Source organism: Corvus kubaryi, unplaced genomic scaffold (genome assembly GCF_017639235.1).
Source record: "Corvus kubaryi isolate FWS band 111438036 unplaced genomic scaffold, C.kubaryi_AGA036_p1.0 37382, whole genome shotgun sequence".
NCBI lineage: Eukaryota > Metazoa > Chordata > Aves > Passeriformes > Corvidae > Corvus > Corvus kubaryi.
This window is the reverse complement of record NW_024581124.1, coordinates 5,275,750-5,291,864: the sequence shown is the minus strand read 5'-3', so window position 1 is coordinate 5,291,864 and position 16,115 is coordinate 5,275,750. Positions and strand designations below refer to the sequence as shown.

General features: G+C 46.5%; 2 protein-coding genes across 13 annotated transcripts in view; both read right to left on the bottom strand.

Moving 5' to 3' along the window:
- VPS33A (VPS33A core subunit of CORVET and HOPS complexes) overlaps positions 1-168 on the bottom strand; it is an 8,832-nt gene extending 8,664 nt beyond the window's left edge. The window contains exon 1 of the mRNA XM_042035086.1: positions 34-168. Coding sequence (XP_041891020.1) covers positions 34-135 — 102 coding nt within the window. The 5' untranslated portion in view covers positions 136-168. The remainder of the gene's footprint in view (positions 1-33) is intronic.
- An 800-nt stretch (positions 169-968) lies between these two features.
- The window catches only part of CLIP1 (CAP-Gly domain containing linker protein 1), a 61,839-nt gene continuing 46,692 nt past the window's right edge, over positions 969-16,115 (bottom strand). For 8 of the 12 annotated variants that reach the window (XM_042035072.1, XM_042035082.1, XM_042035079.1 and 5 more), the window contains 9 exons: positions 13,292-13,412; positions 9,029-9,081; positions 6,857-6,877; positions 4,214-4,331; positions 3,791-3,950; positions 3,636-3,682; positions 2,822-2,827; positions 2,563-2,687; positions 969-1,923 (listed from right to left, as the gene is read on the bottom strand). In XM_042035072.1, coding sequence (XP_041891006.1) covers positions 1,701-1,923; positions 2,563-2,687; positions 2,822-2,827; positions 3,636-3,682; positions 3,791-3,950; positions 4,214-4,331; positions 6,857-6,877; positions 9,029-9,081; positions 13,292-13,412 — 874 coding nt within the window. In that variant the 3' untranslated portion in view covers positions 969-1,700. The remainder of the gene's footprint in view (positions 1,924-2,562; positions 2,688-2,821; positions 2,828-3,635; positions 3,683-3,790; positions 3,951-4,213; positions 4,332-6,856; positions 6,878-9,028; positions 9,082-13,291; positions 13,413-16,115) is intronic. The other 4 variants (XM_042035084.1, XM_042035076.1, XM_042035078.1 and 1 more) reach the window with 1 other exon arrangement.

The following is a 16,115-nucleotide window of genomic DNA, read 5'->3' as shown; positions in this document are numbered from 1 at the left end:
CCCGCGCCGCCCCCTCGGCCCCGCTGTGCCCACCTTGGAGCCCGCGCACTTGTCGAGGAACTCGCGCAGCTCGCGCCGCCCCGCCTCGCGCAGCGCCGTCAGGTTCACCCGGCCCGAGCTCAGGTGCGCCGCCATGGCCCCCGCCCGCCCGGCCGCGCACGTGACCGCGGGGCGAGGCCGCGCAGCCGCACTGAGCAGGGCGGGGCGCCAGGGACAGCGCCGGCCGCCGGCAGCGCTCGCGTGCGTGCGGTGTGTTTGTGTCCGTACGTGGTCAGGCGTGTCCGTGTTCACGTGTGTTTGTGTTCATGTGTGTTCACTGGCACCGGGCTGTACCAGGGACAGTGTGACCGGCGGCACCAGGGAACCGCTTCCCCCCTGCACGGGGCACTGCTTAGGCCGCACATGGAGTCCTGTGGCCAGTTCCGGGGCCTCCATTCAGGAAGGACATTGAGGGGCTGGGGTGTGTCCAGGGGAGAGAACGGACCTGAGGAAGGATCTGGAGCACCAGGAGCGGCTGAGAGAGCTGGGAAAGAAGCTCAGGCTGGAGCAAAGGAGGCTCAGGAGGGACCTTCTGGCTCTGCACAACTCCCTGACAGGAGGGGGCAGCCGCAGGGGAGGGGTCGGGCTCTGCTCCCAGGGAACAAGGGACAGAAAACGGCCTAAAGCTGCACCAGGAGGGGTTCAGGTTGGACATCAGGAAGAATCTCTTCACTGAACGGGTGATTAAATATTGCCCAGGGACGTGGGGGAGTCCCAGGAGGTATTTAAGTAAGGACTGGACGTGGCACTCAGTAGTACCGTGGTCACAGTGACAAGGTGGTGTTCTGTCATAGGTTGGACTTGGTGATCTCAGAGGTCCCTTCCCAGCTGATGGATTCTGTGAGTTACAGTGCAGCCCCTGGGCACCTCTGTCCCCACGTGGAACCCCTCACACTCCAAATAGAAAGGCAGAAAAGAAAGCACACTTCTTTTTTTTCCAAAATATAACTTTATTATATATATGCATATATACACACACACCACACGCACTATATAGAAGCTCAAAGAATGCAAAACAGGGATGGCCCACGAACTGTTTCAGGTGTGCACAGGTGTGCACAGCATACAGGCTTCCAAAAACCCCCAGCAGCTCCTTACCTGCATCATTTCCACGTTTCACACCAAACCACAACCCAGAGCTCACGGCACCAAGCGACATCGCACTCAAAGGAGTAAATGAAAATAAAGATGAAATATTTCTCAACTCAGTCCAGTGTCAAAAAAAAGCTTAAAAATCTAAATGTACAAATTCAGCCTTAAAATGGTTTAGTGCAAATATGAAAATTAACAGCATATTTTTAAGGTATTTAAATAAGCTTTAATATAACTCTAGTGCTTCATTCCTATACATGTTTTCCCATCAATAGATCCAACAGCACAGGGGCATTTCCTGTTAAGGGCGGGACAAACCCAGAACCTGGAAACAAACAGCATAAAGTCACTCGTTAAATCATTTATTTATCTCTCACTGAAGTTCGTTAAAAAGGGACAGGGGGTATTTATTAGTGGAAGAGCAAAATATTTATGCTTGTAGGGATTCTGGAGCGGGCGGGCAGGGCAGCGGGAGCGAGGGGTCGAGAACCGCTGTCCCTTGTCCTGACATTCAGCACACGCGGCTGCTGGTGGTGCAAAGGTCCGTGGGGCAGGGCGTGGCCCCGCCATCAGAAGGTCTCGTCGTCGTTGCAGTCGGCCGTCCAGTGGCCGAACACTTCGCAGGTGTCGCAGTAGGGCCGCTCCTCGCGCCGGCTGCCGTGGTGGGCAGAGTGCGGCGGCTCCTCCAGCGCCTGCGCCTGCGTCGGGCAGTCCTCGGTGTCGTGCAGGTCGAAGCAGCCGCAGATGTCGCAGAAGAGACGGGGCTTCTTCTTGGACAGGCTCTCCTCCTCACTGCAAGAGCAGCACCAGCACAAGTCAGTGCCTCTGTCACACAGGAGCAAGGCCCACGGCCCTGCACAGTGAGCTCGTGGTTACTGAGACTCAGGAAATGCCACAGAGGCCAACAAAAAATAGGATACAAACCCCTTCTCCATCACCCTGCAGTGCCCCCACAATCCCCTACACTCTAATATTTACTAAACAAGCCACTGTTTCTGCAAATATTTGTGCAGAGACATCTAAAAGAAACACAGGTAAGCAAGGTCCTCTTTTCCCTTAAAACAGGTGAAGTCATGATATATCAATTAGGTTTTAGTTCTAATTCTCTGGATTGGATTATCCCATCCCAACACAGCTACAGCCTCTTGGGAGCAAAGACTCTTCTGCACTTGGAAAAAGGCTGGATTCACCAAGTCTGACAACAGACATGTCACAATACATCAGCATTTGTGATTGGTAACTACAGAGCATCATCTGCACCACCAGTTACACCACAGTGTAAGAAGAAGGCTGGATTCAACCACTGCTTTCTGGGGAAAGCTCTGTCTGTCCCTCCTGACAGCTGAGATCAGCTGCTGCGTCACACAGCTGCCAAATCGCTCTACCAACAAGTTCCAGAACCAGAGCCAAGGTTTCCTTTAGGATTTGTACCTGTCATAGTTATTTATCTCCTCTTCGTTGCCATTGAGGGCTGCTTCACACATTCTTTGTATCTTCAAGTTCAATTCTTCGTTTTTCCTTTGCAGATCCACTATCACTGAATTCAGGAAGTCGATCTAGGAGAGCCAAGGACAAGGACAGTCAGAGGGGCAGGGGGATGGCACCTGCCCCAGCCCCGGGGTTCAGTGCTGCTGAATGTAACCAAGGAACACTTGGCAAATTAACAGGGAAGCAAAGAAGTGGAACTAACCTCGCCCTGGTGGAAGGAAGGGTTGCCATCAGCAGGTGAATTCAGGGAGGCAGAAAACCAGAAAAAGATTGGTGGTTAGTGTATGTTCATGACAGTTCTGATGGCTGCACTACTGGGAAGGACATTTTTAAATCACTGTGACTGATGTTCATGATCTAACAAAGGCTTTATTGTGAGCAGAAGGTGATTCTATTCTGACCATCTTTTCTGGGCATTTGTTGGCACAGGCCCCTGGGAAGCAGCACTTCACGAGGTCACTATGACTGTCCTACTCTGCATCACATCTTCCTGGCCCCAAGCATGTGCCAGCTGAGCACCTTCCTTCTCCACTGCTGCCAACCCTTGTTCTGAGTCCAGTTCTGCAGTTAGGGAGAAGCCATGGCCAACATTTTCAGCTGCAGAAGCTTAGAGGTACCCGGGAGCTCAGGGAGGCCATTTCTCCAAGATGGCAAACACCAGCTGCAGGTGGGCCACAGCTTTTCCTCATGCACATCCAAGAAACCTTCAGAAAGAAGGCCAAGGAGCAATGAGTGCTCTGCTGGGCTGTACCTCTGACAGGCTGCAGGGCACAACTTGCCACCCTTATTTCCTGCTTGTTTCCTCACATTCCCATAATCTGAACTGTTTCTCCAGTATCACTCATAACTTTATTCTTAGTATTTACTGTTACTGATATTTCCCTTCAGAAGCTAAGGGCTACAAGATAAATCTGCCCGTTAAAATCCTGACTGATAAAACCTGGTAAGGACTGTCTTTGGCAGTCTCCCCTACAGCCCCACTGCTGGTTCAGCATGCTCATGTGCACATCCAGTACCTGCTTCTCTCTTGCAATTTCCTCCTGAAGCAGAGTAGCAGCATCACCTGTAAAGAAAAAACCAAACAAGGTACAATGTGACTGGTGTGATGGCTCAGTCAGAAATAATGTCACAGTCTCTGAGGGCACGGACAGTGGCGTGGCTCTTGCTTTACCTGAGGGGCTCATTACAGTTAAAGGCTGCTCGTTGTTTTCCTTGAGTTTTTGCTCCAAGTTCTTCACCTTTTCCTCAAGTTTCAGTTTGTCAGACTCCAGTGACTTCACCACTGACTGCAGGGTTTTTGCAGAAGCGTTTTCTCCCCGGAGCACCGTGATCTGGAAGAGTTGTTTGAGAGCACTTGGACCTTCCAGCACCAAGTCAGAGCACCAAGGCCACAGCCCTTGAAGCAAGGGCTGAACAGCCACCAACATCACGTGCCAGGAATCACCTGTCTCAGCACAGGTATCTAAAGATTTGAGGCTAAGGTTTAACTGTGCCACATGAAAGAAAAATGATCAGCCAGCTCGTCAGGAGCCAGCACACAAAACCTCTGGCTGCAACTTAATTGAAATTAGGAATCATCCCACTCCTCATTTACCTCATGTCTGAGTTTTTCCAGTTCCTCATCTTTTTGTGTGATCAAGGCACTAGTAACATTGATGGATTTCTGTAAAGATGCTCTCTCTTCATCAATTTCTTTTTTTAAAGTTGATTCTCTAAAAGAAAACCAAGTAAAACCGGAAGTCATCTAATGAACGGATAACTCTAGTGGCCTAGTGTCATTTAATTTCAAGTATTAAACTACTGCAAGAAGTGGTTCTTAAAAAACAAATTACAATTTGCTACTTGACTAAGGTTTTATATATGTATAAACATTTCAGGTGTTACAACTGTGGAAACAAAGCAAAAACTTTACCTAGGTAGTACATGCCAGAATCTGCATAGCACCGTATCCATTTGAATTTAAAGGAGCAAGTTAACAGACTGGGGAGATATAGGATAAACAAACATGTTGCACAATGTTCCACAAAACCTAACTCGAGAGTTTTGTTACTTCTTGAAAATTACTAACAAGCAACAAAACAGGCATGCAAAGCTCATTGTACAAGTTGTCATGCAAAGCATGGATGAGGCTGGAAATATCAGCTGGTCCTCACTAATTTTAGTGACATCATCATTTCCTGCACATGGAGAAACAACATGGGATTTGTATTACTTCATGGGAGAAGGGTTAAAAAGAAATTCTCCAAAGCAGGCACAACACCCTTCTGTGTACATATGCCCAGTTTTCCCAGTCTTTTCTGTGGGTCTAACAGATACAACTTCTGCCTACAGTTCCTGCCTCAAGGCACCCTCACGCTGGTGCAAGCAGATCTTCCTGACAGCTCACAGAACACACAGAGTGAGTAACTGTCCTCTGATGCGAGGAGCATTGCTACAAATTTCCTTACAAGCTGGAGGTTTTGGTTTAAAAAGAAAACAACAAAAAAGTGACTTCAAACTGTTTACTTTTCTCCAAGAGGAACTGGCTCTTCAGCACAGGCAGCAGTGCTGCTATCAGCTCTGAGCTCCTGCAGGGACTCCAAACTGCACTACACTCTCCAGGACTGCTGAAGCATCAGGAGCAGAGCCCATACATGTGAGAGGATGCTCAGGGGACAGCTATCGAGCTCAAATGGAAAAGTTTCCATCTCTGTGGTATCTACAGTTAGTGAGAGCCACGATACCCAGACCATGAAACACAGTAAATCTCACCCACTCGAGATAAATGGGCAACTCAACAATGAGAGCAGAATCAATGCAATTCTTCCATTGTTCAGATTGTACTCAGGAATGGAAGCAGCAAGTGGAGAATCTGGGGTTTAGAAAAGCTGAGGCAGCTACCAAACAAGAACCAAAATTTGATTTGATTTTGGTGTATTTTTACAATGAGAGAATCAATAGAAGTGGAACACAACAACTTGCAGACTGTGTGATCTTGCCTCCACATACAAGTTATAGTCTCATTAATAAAACCCAGAAGGGCACTGGCATGTAAAGAGCCCCTGGCCAGCCCCGAGTCAGCAAAGCACTCAAAAACTCCACAGCCACCTCCGTGTTCTCCTGCAGGATTCTCAGTGCTCCAGCCTATCCTGCGGTTTTCAGTGCTTTGCTGAGTGCATCAAAGGCACGTGGTGGTGTAGGAAAGAATGTGCCACCAGTGCACGGGGTGCTGCTGACAGAGAAGAGCTGCAAATCCAGGATTTGCTGGGAAGTAAACCCTGAGGACATCTGGGAATCACATCTGGAAGTTGCTGCTCACAAGCTCTGCTGCACCCGAGACTTCTCCCGAGCGTCCCTGTGCTGTGCACACAGCTGGGGAAGGGCAGATGGAAACCCCAGGGACTCAGCCCATGCTCAAGAGCTTGTGATTGAGCCAATGTTTCCACTTGGTCAGATCTTCATTGAGAGATCAGGACCAAAGAGATGCTTTTGGCACAAACATGGTTAATTCGCCATTTGTCGGGCTCGGCTTCAACCACCACAACACAGGTGGTTGAAAAAGGCAAACAGGGTGTAAGGATAGAAATAAAATATTTACAGACTCAATACAGGAGCCTCGAATGCTAAAACAAAAGGGGAGAGAAAGGAGAGAAGAAAAGAGGAGAGAAAACAAGAGGGGAAGGAGGTCCCTGTGCTGGAGCTTTGGGTTTTCTTTCCCAAGAGTCTCTCCAGGAGCTGCTCCAGTGGGAGACCCAAAAATGCTGGAAGTGGAGAAGCTACAACTAACAAAGGTGCTGATCCCTAAGCGTGGATGGATCACAGTTCACTTCCAGGCAGAGTCTTGGCTGCTGCTGGAAGTGGAGGGAGCATCGTGTGCAGTGGGAGTCACACACGACAAACTAAGGAGCAGCTGCTGAATGTGAAATAGCTGCACTGGGAGAGCTTGCAAGGAAAATCTTGTGGAAATGATTTATTTTATTTGAAAAAAAAAATTGATTTGGTGAACTAAAACATTTTTCCTGTCAATTCAAATCCAAAACATCTGCTTACCATAAAAGTAATAAAAAGTCATAAAAATGACTTTTTCATTTTGATACCATTTTAAAACTTCACTTTCTTGAGAAGCTCAAACCACGTTCTGAGCAGTGTGTGGAAGTGGTGGGAGAAAGAGGTTTGTTTTGGTTTAACATTAGAAAAAAAATCACCCAGATTCTTCCCTTACTACAAAAATAAGAAATTCTAAGAATGAAGCAAATACCTTAAAGTGCTACTGGGTAAGCTTTAAAAATGCAAGATAACAAGAACCACATGTTAGAAACATGGAGTACAAATGCAAAATACTGTAAGGAAGAACAATATTTGCACCAAGGGCCTCTTCTGTTTTGGTAAAAAATATATAGATTTTTTTTTCATTTTATATATATGTATATATATATATATATAGAGCTGAGTGTTTTACAAAACAAAAGCAAGACACCAAGGGACAAAGGCAGCCAAAATATGTACAACAACTTTACTAAAAAAAAAAGTAAATTATTTATTGTAACGTGGATAGACTTTCTTGAGTCTTACCATTAAAGACACACAGATATAGCAAGGGAAGCAAGGGCAGGAAAGGGAAGAGAGAGGAATGAAATGAGTATCGATAAATAGCGAAGCTCAAAGACAGTCAGACAGCAACCCACACTGAACCCAACGAGCTGAGCAACACAGAACCCCCCATGATCCACAAACACCAAACTCCTGGCACTCCCAGCTGGACTATTTCATATGAGGGGATGCTAAAATAGAGGGAGAGAATTCCTGGGGGTGGAGGGAAGGTGAAAAAACCATTGCTAGAGATTTGACCTAACTGAAACACAAAGATGGCTCTTGTTCAGCAGCTTGAATTCTTAAGGCAAAAGGAGGAAATCATCATCTTCCCATCACCACAATCTGTGGAATTTGGGAATTTAGAGACTTTTTTTCATCATTTTTACTTTATTAGCTCTTTATTCAGCCTAACTTTTTTTATTAGCAGCTGTGCCACATGTTGACATGTTCGGAGCCCCAGTGCCTGCAGTTTGCCCCAGCAAGGCTGTTCCTATTCCTATTCCTCATTTTCCCCTGTTCCTGTTCCTCATTTTCCTCTTCTATTGCAGTTTATTCAACACTGCTGAGCAACGTCATTAAGCCAGTCACAAACTGGGGCATCTTGGGGTAACCAACTGAAGGTAAAGTCATGGTAAAATTCACTTCACTGATTTCATAAGTATCTGGATTATTTCAGGCAGCTCACCCAGAGTAAAACAGGAGAAGGAAGATCAGATCAGAGCCACACACCTTCCTTTGTAGAACTTAGACAGAGTTTGTCTTTGAAAATGTTCTCTGTGAAACAGAACTGCTGGAAAGTATTGAATGACTTGGTCCCCACTCCCTCCTTCCTTTCCTCAAGTGACTTCCAGGAGTTACACTACTGAAAACACATTTTAAAACATGTTCAGTAACAGGCTGGTGATGCAGCTCATGAGGCTGGTTAAAGCTGGAGGTTCAGCTGATCCAACTCTGACATTCCCTGGGGAAGCACTGGCTTGGGAAACACCCCATGTGCCTGCTGTCCTTTGGAACAGCGGAAAAGAACAGTCCCAGAGAACACTGTCAGGGAATGAAGAAGGGAACAGTGATAATACTGAGTGGCCAAGGATGTGCATAAACACCCAAGTGCCACTCACTGTTCTTTGTTGTGACCATTATAAAGCCAGAAAATTTAACAGGGGTTGGTTTGCTTTTCCTGGAACACCCGAGGTGTCGTGGGGAGCTGTGTTGTTTTCTAAAGATTTATGTAACTGCTTTTGGAAAGCCCCCATTTCTCTCAAGGCACAGGGGCCAATCAGCTTTCCATGCACACACTGCAGACACTCAGTTTTGTGACTTGGGACCTTTCCCTGAGCAGCAGTTTACAAAGGGATGCCCCAGTCACCCAGGACAAATCTCCTGGCATTTAAAAGCAGTGCTGAATGAACTGCAATAACCCACAAGGAACTCGACAGCCCAAAACCATGAGAGCAGCAAGTCAGTGCCCAGTAACTTTTCTTTCCTTCTCCCCTTTTCCTCTAATAACCCTCCTCAGCATCACTGTACTGTCCATTATTTCTTAAGAGCTTGCCGGGTCAGATCTGTGCACACACATTTTATCAGACTGAGGGACAATCCAACATTCCAGAGCAGACTAAAACCAAACATTAAACTGATCACTGCAAGTAAGAATTACCACAACGTGGGAGGTGTGGAACTAAAGCAAACGTGGACGGTTCCATCTCTAATCCAACGAGTGCAACAACTCAGCACTTTTAACCATGACACAACAGAAAAAACCAGCTCTTAGCAGTGTTTTTGTGTTACATTTCTGTAGGACTGTGGGGTTAAACACACATCAGCAGGAACAACTTACCTCTTTTTCATCTCTAATAACTGGTTATTGAGTACTGATCTCTCCTCTTCCAGCTGAAACACAAGTACAGACAGACTCCAGTTGATACACTACAGATTGTTTCCTTAGTATAATGTATCAGAGCATCATTATCATCATAAAATAGAAGTGGGAGAGGCTGCAGAGCCCCCAGATCCTCAAAGTAGCAGATTTTCTACTGGCACAGCACATGCACTCAAACACCAACTGTTCAGTGACCAAAACATCAGCTACTGAGGGCCTGGTGGTGCTTTATAAGCATTTCCATGCCCTGTGCACACAGCAGAGGTGTGAGACCAGTGTTAAAGGATATTTCCAGGGCCCCCACACACCCCAAGAACCCTCTGTGTGCCTGGCCATTACTTTTAGCTCAGCACTGGTGAATTGCTGGGTTTGCTGTGCTGGATCATTGCACTGCTGATCCGTATTTGTTACTGCCCCGTTACTCAGAGATAAATTATTGATCCCAAAGCTCTTGGTCTGGTGTTTGTTACCGCTTCCTGAAGCTATAACTCAGCGAGGTCACTCTTACTGCCTTAAAACCAGCAAGGCCTTCAACTGAAATTATTGTTGTTGGTTCTTGGGTCCAAACTGGGTTAGGAAATACAAACCAACAAAACTGCAAAGGCCCAACACAGAAACACTGGGGCAACTAAGCTTCTGGTAAGGTTAAGAAAACAAGTATTTTTCAGGCAAATTAATTATTTTTCACCATCTCCTCCTTCCTTCTTATTCAATGGCCAAAGCCAGCAATTACAGCTGAGAACTGTCTGTATCAGAACTCCCTGAGCACAGTTTCCACTGGGATTTCACAAGCTTCCAGGGTTCATCCACAAGGTCAGGAACACATACATTTATAATGGAAACCTCAGAGCCCTGACAACAGCTCCTGTCCCTGACGGAGGGAATTCTTTCAGCACTTTGCAGATACTGAGGTTTGGCACAGAAGGTGTTAAACAAGTTTCCTTGAGCAGGTGGGTTGCCAGCCAGCCCCCAGCTCAGCTAAATGCAGCTCACTGAGAGCAGCCATCTCCTCCACATTTCCTGACAAGTTACCTTCTCCTTCCCTGTGCTAGTGCTGTTAAACATTCCAGGTTTGGGATGAACCAGGATCATTTCACTGGGCTTAATCAGACAGCTTTTATTGATATGAAAAATAGATACTAGAAGGGTGTAGAGAGACTTCTATAAATAATTCTTAAAGCAAATCAAGATGTGTCTCTCAAGGCCAGTGACCACTGTGGGAGAGCAGAGCAGCCAAGGCACTATGGGGATATGGGCACATTTTTCCTGCAGGTCAAACCCAGCCAAAATCCAGTTCCACCAGCAGCACCAGAGCATCCCCTGATTCCCAGTTTCTGTCTTGTTTCCTGCCCAGAGGCAGCCTGTGTGAACTCCTGACATCTGTACAGACTGGTGACAAAAAAGGGAGGAATATGACAAGTCTGAGAAATGTGACTCTCAGGGAGCTGCAGCTTCGGCTGCTTCTCCAGACCCTCGTTCTAACACCTGGGTTCCAGGCCCCTCTCCTCCTGCACATCTCCAGAGTGAGGGGACACATCTCCTGTGCATCACACTTCCCAGCTGCTTTTTTGGATTCCTTGTCCTTTGCCAGCACTGGCATTTCTCTACAGTCACACTCGGCACCCTGCACACGTTAATAAAAGATGGGCCAGCTGAGCTGCTGGGTATTTCTACACCTTCTCCAATTAATTTCAAATGCCTGGGCAGGTGGGAGGCTGCCAAAATGCCACAACAAATAATTCGAAGCCAGGAAAGTTCCCCGAGCTCAGTATTTATCTGAATGTGACTCTTTAACTAATTACAATCAGCTAATTATTTACGGATCAATACAGAAAAGCTCCCTCAGCATCTCTGGTGTGAGACACTTTAACCTTTAGATGTCCGGATAGATCATTCAAGGATCCACTAATTTTGCAAACTGTGCCAAAAGGAGCCACGGATCCTCTAACCCAACTGACAACACACCTGTTAGAATTTATGTGGATACCGTAACAACAGCTCAAAATTCCCAATCCCGTGTTTGCCCCTTCCTGATGCATTTAACAGGTACCTGCACAGAGCCTCTGCAGCCTGAGCTCTGCTGCGTTCTGCTTTCCTCCCCACTGCCCAAATTTTTGGGAGCACAACGTGCAGCTCCCGGGCAATCCCACGGTGGGAAACGGCATGGGGGGAAACCCGGACTGGACCTTTCCCGGAGTACGGAACGGGGGAAAAAAACCCCCGGACTGGATTTTTCCCGAAGTACGGAATAGGGGAAAACCCGGACTGGATTTTTTACAGAATATTGAATGGGGGAAAACCAGCCCATGGCTCGGGGGCCGAGGGGTCTCTTCTCTCAGGGCTTTTCCATGTGTCAAAATGCAGAAAGATTTGAGCAGTGCTGCCAAATCCTTCTGAAGTTACAACTCTGCCTGGAAATAACAGGTTGCCTCAAAGACTCTGAAATAATTTAGGAAACCCTGTGGGAGTGGAGAGCAGCTCCCAGTGGCTGTTTGGGATGTGCTCTCCCCCCTCCGCTCCTCAGATGGGGAATGAGTCAGTGCTGAGCCCACACGTCTGGGACTCTGCTCGTCACCGCCAAAGGCTCTTGAGGATGAAGGAGTCTGAGCATTACTCCTGCCAGCAGCTAAAAGGATTTACAAACTGGCCAGGGCTGTAGTCACCCATCCCCAGGACTTCCAAACAGACCCTTGGATAAAAATCAGCCTGTTGGCTTTAAAAATAATCAAGCCTGCTGCAGCATGGAAGAGTCTGTGCCCTGTCAGGGTGACCTAGGTTACAGTGTAAGATGTAACCAAAGGTATGTATTCTCTTATCATCCTCACAAGCTGTTAAAAGTGGGTGGGGCAGTGTTCGTTATCTCCTACCATGACTCATCCCTGATAACACCAGCTGGGAGCAATCTCTGTTTAATGGGCAATTAAGGACTCACCCCATGACTCGCAGGATTATGTCATCCCATTGTGAGATGCCCCACCCAGGGGGAGGAGCCAAGCATTCCCACCTGGATATAATCTGGGATTTGGAACACAGTCAGCCCTTACCTACTGGATTCCCAGAAGACAAAGAGCTACATAACCACCACTAGACCTTCAGAGGAGGATCAGACACTTCTACAGGATCACTGCTTCAACAGAACTTTATCTATCACTTCAAAGAGGACTGCAGCCACCCCTGAATTGGACTGGTACCACCACCCTGCCTGGCAGGGTGTCAGGTCATATCCTGGCTCTGTCAGGTTAAGCCAATATTTCTGTATTATTGCCTTATTCTATATACTAATAGAGAACTGTTACTCTTATTTTTCATGTAACTGCCTGAAAGCCCCTTAATTTCAAAATTATAGTAATTTGGAGGGAAGGGGCTTACATTTTCCATTCCAAGGGAGGCTGCTCCTGCCTTCCTTAGCAAACACTTGTCTTTCAAACCAAGACACACAGGGAACAGGATCCCCTCCCTACACAGGTGCTCTCTCAGAAAGGCAGGACACAAACCCTGATCTCCTACCTTTCTGCTTTTGGATCTTTTGGATGATCTTCCCAAGATTCCTACACAGTGTGCCTGTCACTGGAACTGCTCCACAAGAACTAAACCGACCACATTAGGGACTGTAAATCTATTTTATCTTTTGGCAAGTACCAGTGATACAAGCTGAGTAACTTGCTCATATTTTAAGATTCCAACAATGTGTTCAGATATAATAGTGAAAAATAAAAAAATAAAGTACCACCAAAAAAGCACCTTACAGGGGTTCTGTTCCCCAGGACCCACAGCCTGGCTGCAGCACAGTGTGAAGTTTGAGCAGACACACGCACAGCACAAGTCCAACCAAGGAGTTTTACACAGCATTCTGAAATACATCCTAAGTATTCTTTGTTTTCAGTGGGGAAAGCAGGAATAAGAATTTAAAAGCTACATTTCCTTAGGTGGATGGACATTTCCACAGTTGTATAACAAAACCACTCCCGACAGAAATAGCAACTCTCTGTTAATACACTTGGCTAAAGCACGTTTAATTTATGCTCATTCCCAAGCCTTCCCAAGTATCCTTCCCGGGTTACATAACCTTCTGTCAGCCTGCACTTCCAACCTCCCCGTGCAGGTGGCTTCCAAATTTATTTCCAAACGTTCCCAGCACCACTCATCCTTTCCAGCACAAGGCTCCCCGGGCAGCCCCGGAGCTCCGGCGGAGCTTCCACCCGCCCGCTGCGGCCGCTCTACCTTGTGGTGACTCGAGACCTCGTCCCTGCTCCTGCCCAGCTCCTCGGCCAGTTTCACGTTCTCCTCCTGCAGAGCCTCGAGCTGCTGGGACTTGTGAGCCGCTGCCAGCTTGAGCGCTTCGCTGCGAGCACACAGAGAGCATCGTTACCATAGGAACGGGAGAGGCGAGGGAAAACTGGGGGAGAGAGGCGGCTTCACAGCTTGGAAAAATACATCAGGGTCACGTGGCTGAGGGATCGGGAATAGCAGTGACAATCCTGGGGACACAGGGACAGGGTGAACCCTGTGGCTGCACAAAGCCTTTCCCTCGCAGTGGTTCAGGTAGTCGGGAATTCCCATGGGCAGCAAGGCTGGGATTTGGAAATGCAGGGTTTGGCCAGAGGGTCGGCAATGTTTGCAGCCTGGACTGTTCACAGAAGGGAACTTTGCAGCCAGAGGTAAAACAGAATTGCTTAAAAGCATAAAAAAGAAAAAGAAAACTAGGAAAAAAGGCAACAAGAAAAAAACCCAGCTTAGAGCTCCTACTCCCTACAAGGTCTGACATCCAAACATACAAGAAAGTGCAGGATCACAGGAAGCAAAACCTCATCTATTCCATTATTTTAACAGACACTAAACTGCAAATGAGACAAAAACAAAGCTGAAGAAAAAAAGACTTTGCAGCTTTCATCAGCCTGTGTTGCTACTAATGCATGTGGTTTCCTTAAAATACATTTATTTGTAACAAATTTTGGAAAATATTTTGCATGCTAGCTGTAACATGAGTGACTAACACAAAATCTTTAAGATCTTACATCTTTTGAAAAGCACAAAAGACACCCTTAATTTCACTGAATAGTAATTTTTATTACTGTTTTGTTTTTTAAAAAAGGAGTCTCAGTAGTCCTGTGTACCAATACTACAGACTTAAACCCTGACTGGAATATTAAAAATACTTTTATAACTGTGGGAAGTAGAAGAATAAGTCAGAAACTTATTCAAGCACTTCAAAATACAAGGATCTGTTGTCTCTTACTGGGCAGATTTAGACAAAAGTCTGATTTACTTTTGCGTTCAGCATCTCACAGGACTGATTTCTCAACGATTTCTTCTACCTGGTCTCACCTTGACTAATTCCCACCCTGATCCCCCTGAACTGGAGCAAACTGCTCCCACCTCATATTTCTAACTATTTTTCCTTGCTGAGCACTAACCCCTTCTCCTTCTTCTTTTGGCATTAAGGCACAGATGGTTCAGGGCTTTATAAAAATCCCACACCCAACACTGGGGTCAGCATGCCTGAAGTGCTCCTGTGTTCGTGCCAAGGAATCTTCAAGGGATGGCCCTGGGAGCACCCAGGGCACTGCAGCTTTCCCTCACCCCAGCCTTGCAGGGAAGGCTCTTTCCTGAAGGACACCCTGTCCCTGTCACATCCCCTGCCTCCAAAGGCAGCACATTCCTCCAGCTCCTGTGGGCACATTCCCTCTGCTCTCCTCACCAAGGCCTCGTCAGCTCACCCCTGAGCTGTGCTCTCAAACCACACCCTGCTGATGGGTACAAAAGAACTATTAAAGATCAACTGAAAACTAGAAAAGCTTCCCCTTCTCCCCAAGGTCTCAGCTCTGATAATCAGAGACCACGTTCAGCAACAGTCTAAGAAATAACAGAATTAACCTCTCCAGAGTGATCAGGGTCCTGGGAACTGAGGTGCTTGATTTGGTGCTGGAGATTTTCAAGGCAGCATCTCCTATAAATAATTTCTGCCTGGCAAATTACAGCCCAGTATCTGCTGCCTTTCCACAATATCAGAGTCTACTCATCCCTTCATTAGAGCAACCAGCAATCACTTGCTCTGGCATTTCCCACAAGCACTGAGGCAGGAATTGCTCCTGGAAAGAAATCCTGCTTTTCTCAAAGGGGTCTATGCAATCACCGAGGTTTTCCAAAGCCACCAGCACAAACTGCCAGTCACAGCCAGACACTGAATTCTGTGAGCTGGTGGCCCTTGTGTCCCAGTGTCACCTCGGAGCTGTCAGTGGCTCAGAGCTGTCACAAAATGACAAATGGAACTACAATAATAATAATTAGTCAAAGCTGCTCTTAAGCTGTCAGCGAGATTCCAGCTCTCACCCCATGAGCCAAGAAATTCCTCTTGGAGCGCAGGTGGAAAGAGGTCTGTGGTTTAATGCATGGCACCTCTGAGAGCTGGGGATGTGCAGCCACTGGCAGAGCAGCAATAACTGGGATCTTTATTCCCTGTGGCACAGCAAAAGCTTTGCTACAATGAGATTCCACAGGGAAAATTACTTTATATCAAATGCTCTCAGTTTATTTGTTTGTGTCCAATGTTACACAACGTGAGTCTGTAGTATGTAAAATATTGTTTCTCCAGTGAAGCAGCTCCAATAACCAACAATTAACTTGAGTTTTACGTTCCATATATAGGATTTGGTTTGTACCAGTTAGGAATAAATACACAGTAGGGACACAGAGATAAACTTCATAAAGCCATCAATGAAAAATAAAAGCAGAATCAAATATTCTATGAACAAAGCCACTTAACACTCCAAGTGTACTTGTAATTAAATCAAACAGAATTCTCTTCTAATAAAGATTTTAATATCATCTCGTGCCCTCAGGTGCAGAACCCTCCACCAAACAAATTATTTCAAACTATGCTCCAAGGATTTGCTTCAGTTCCCTTCAGCAATTTAGTAGCAACATTCTGATGTCAAGTTTTGCACATGCCACACATTTAATTTTGAGCTAATATCTGCTTTATAAGTGAGGATACCAGAAAGGTGCTGAAAGACAATTTAAAAAAAAAAAAAATCAAAGGTACATG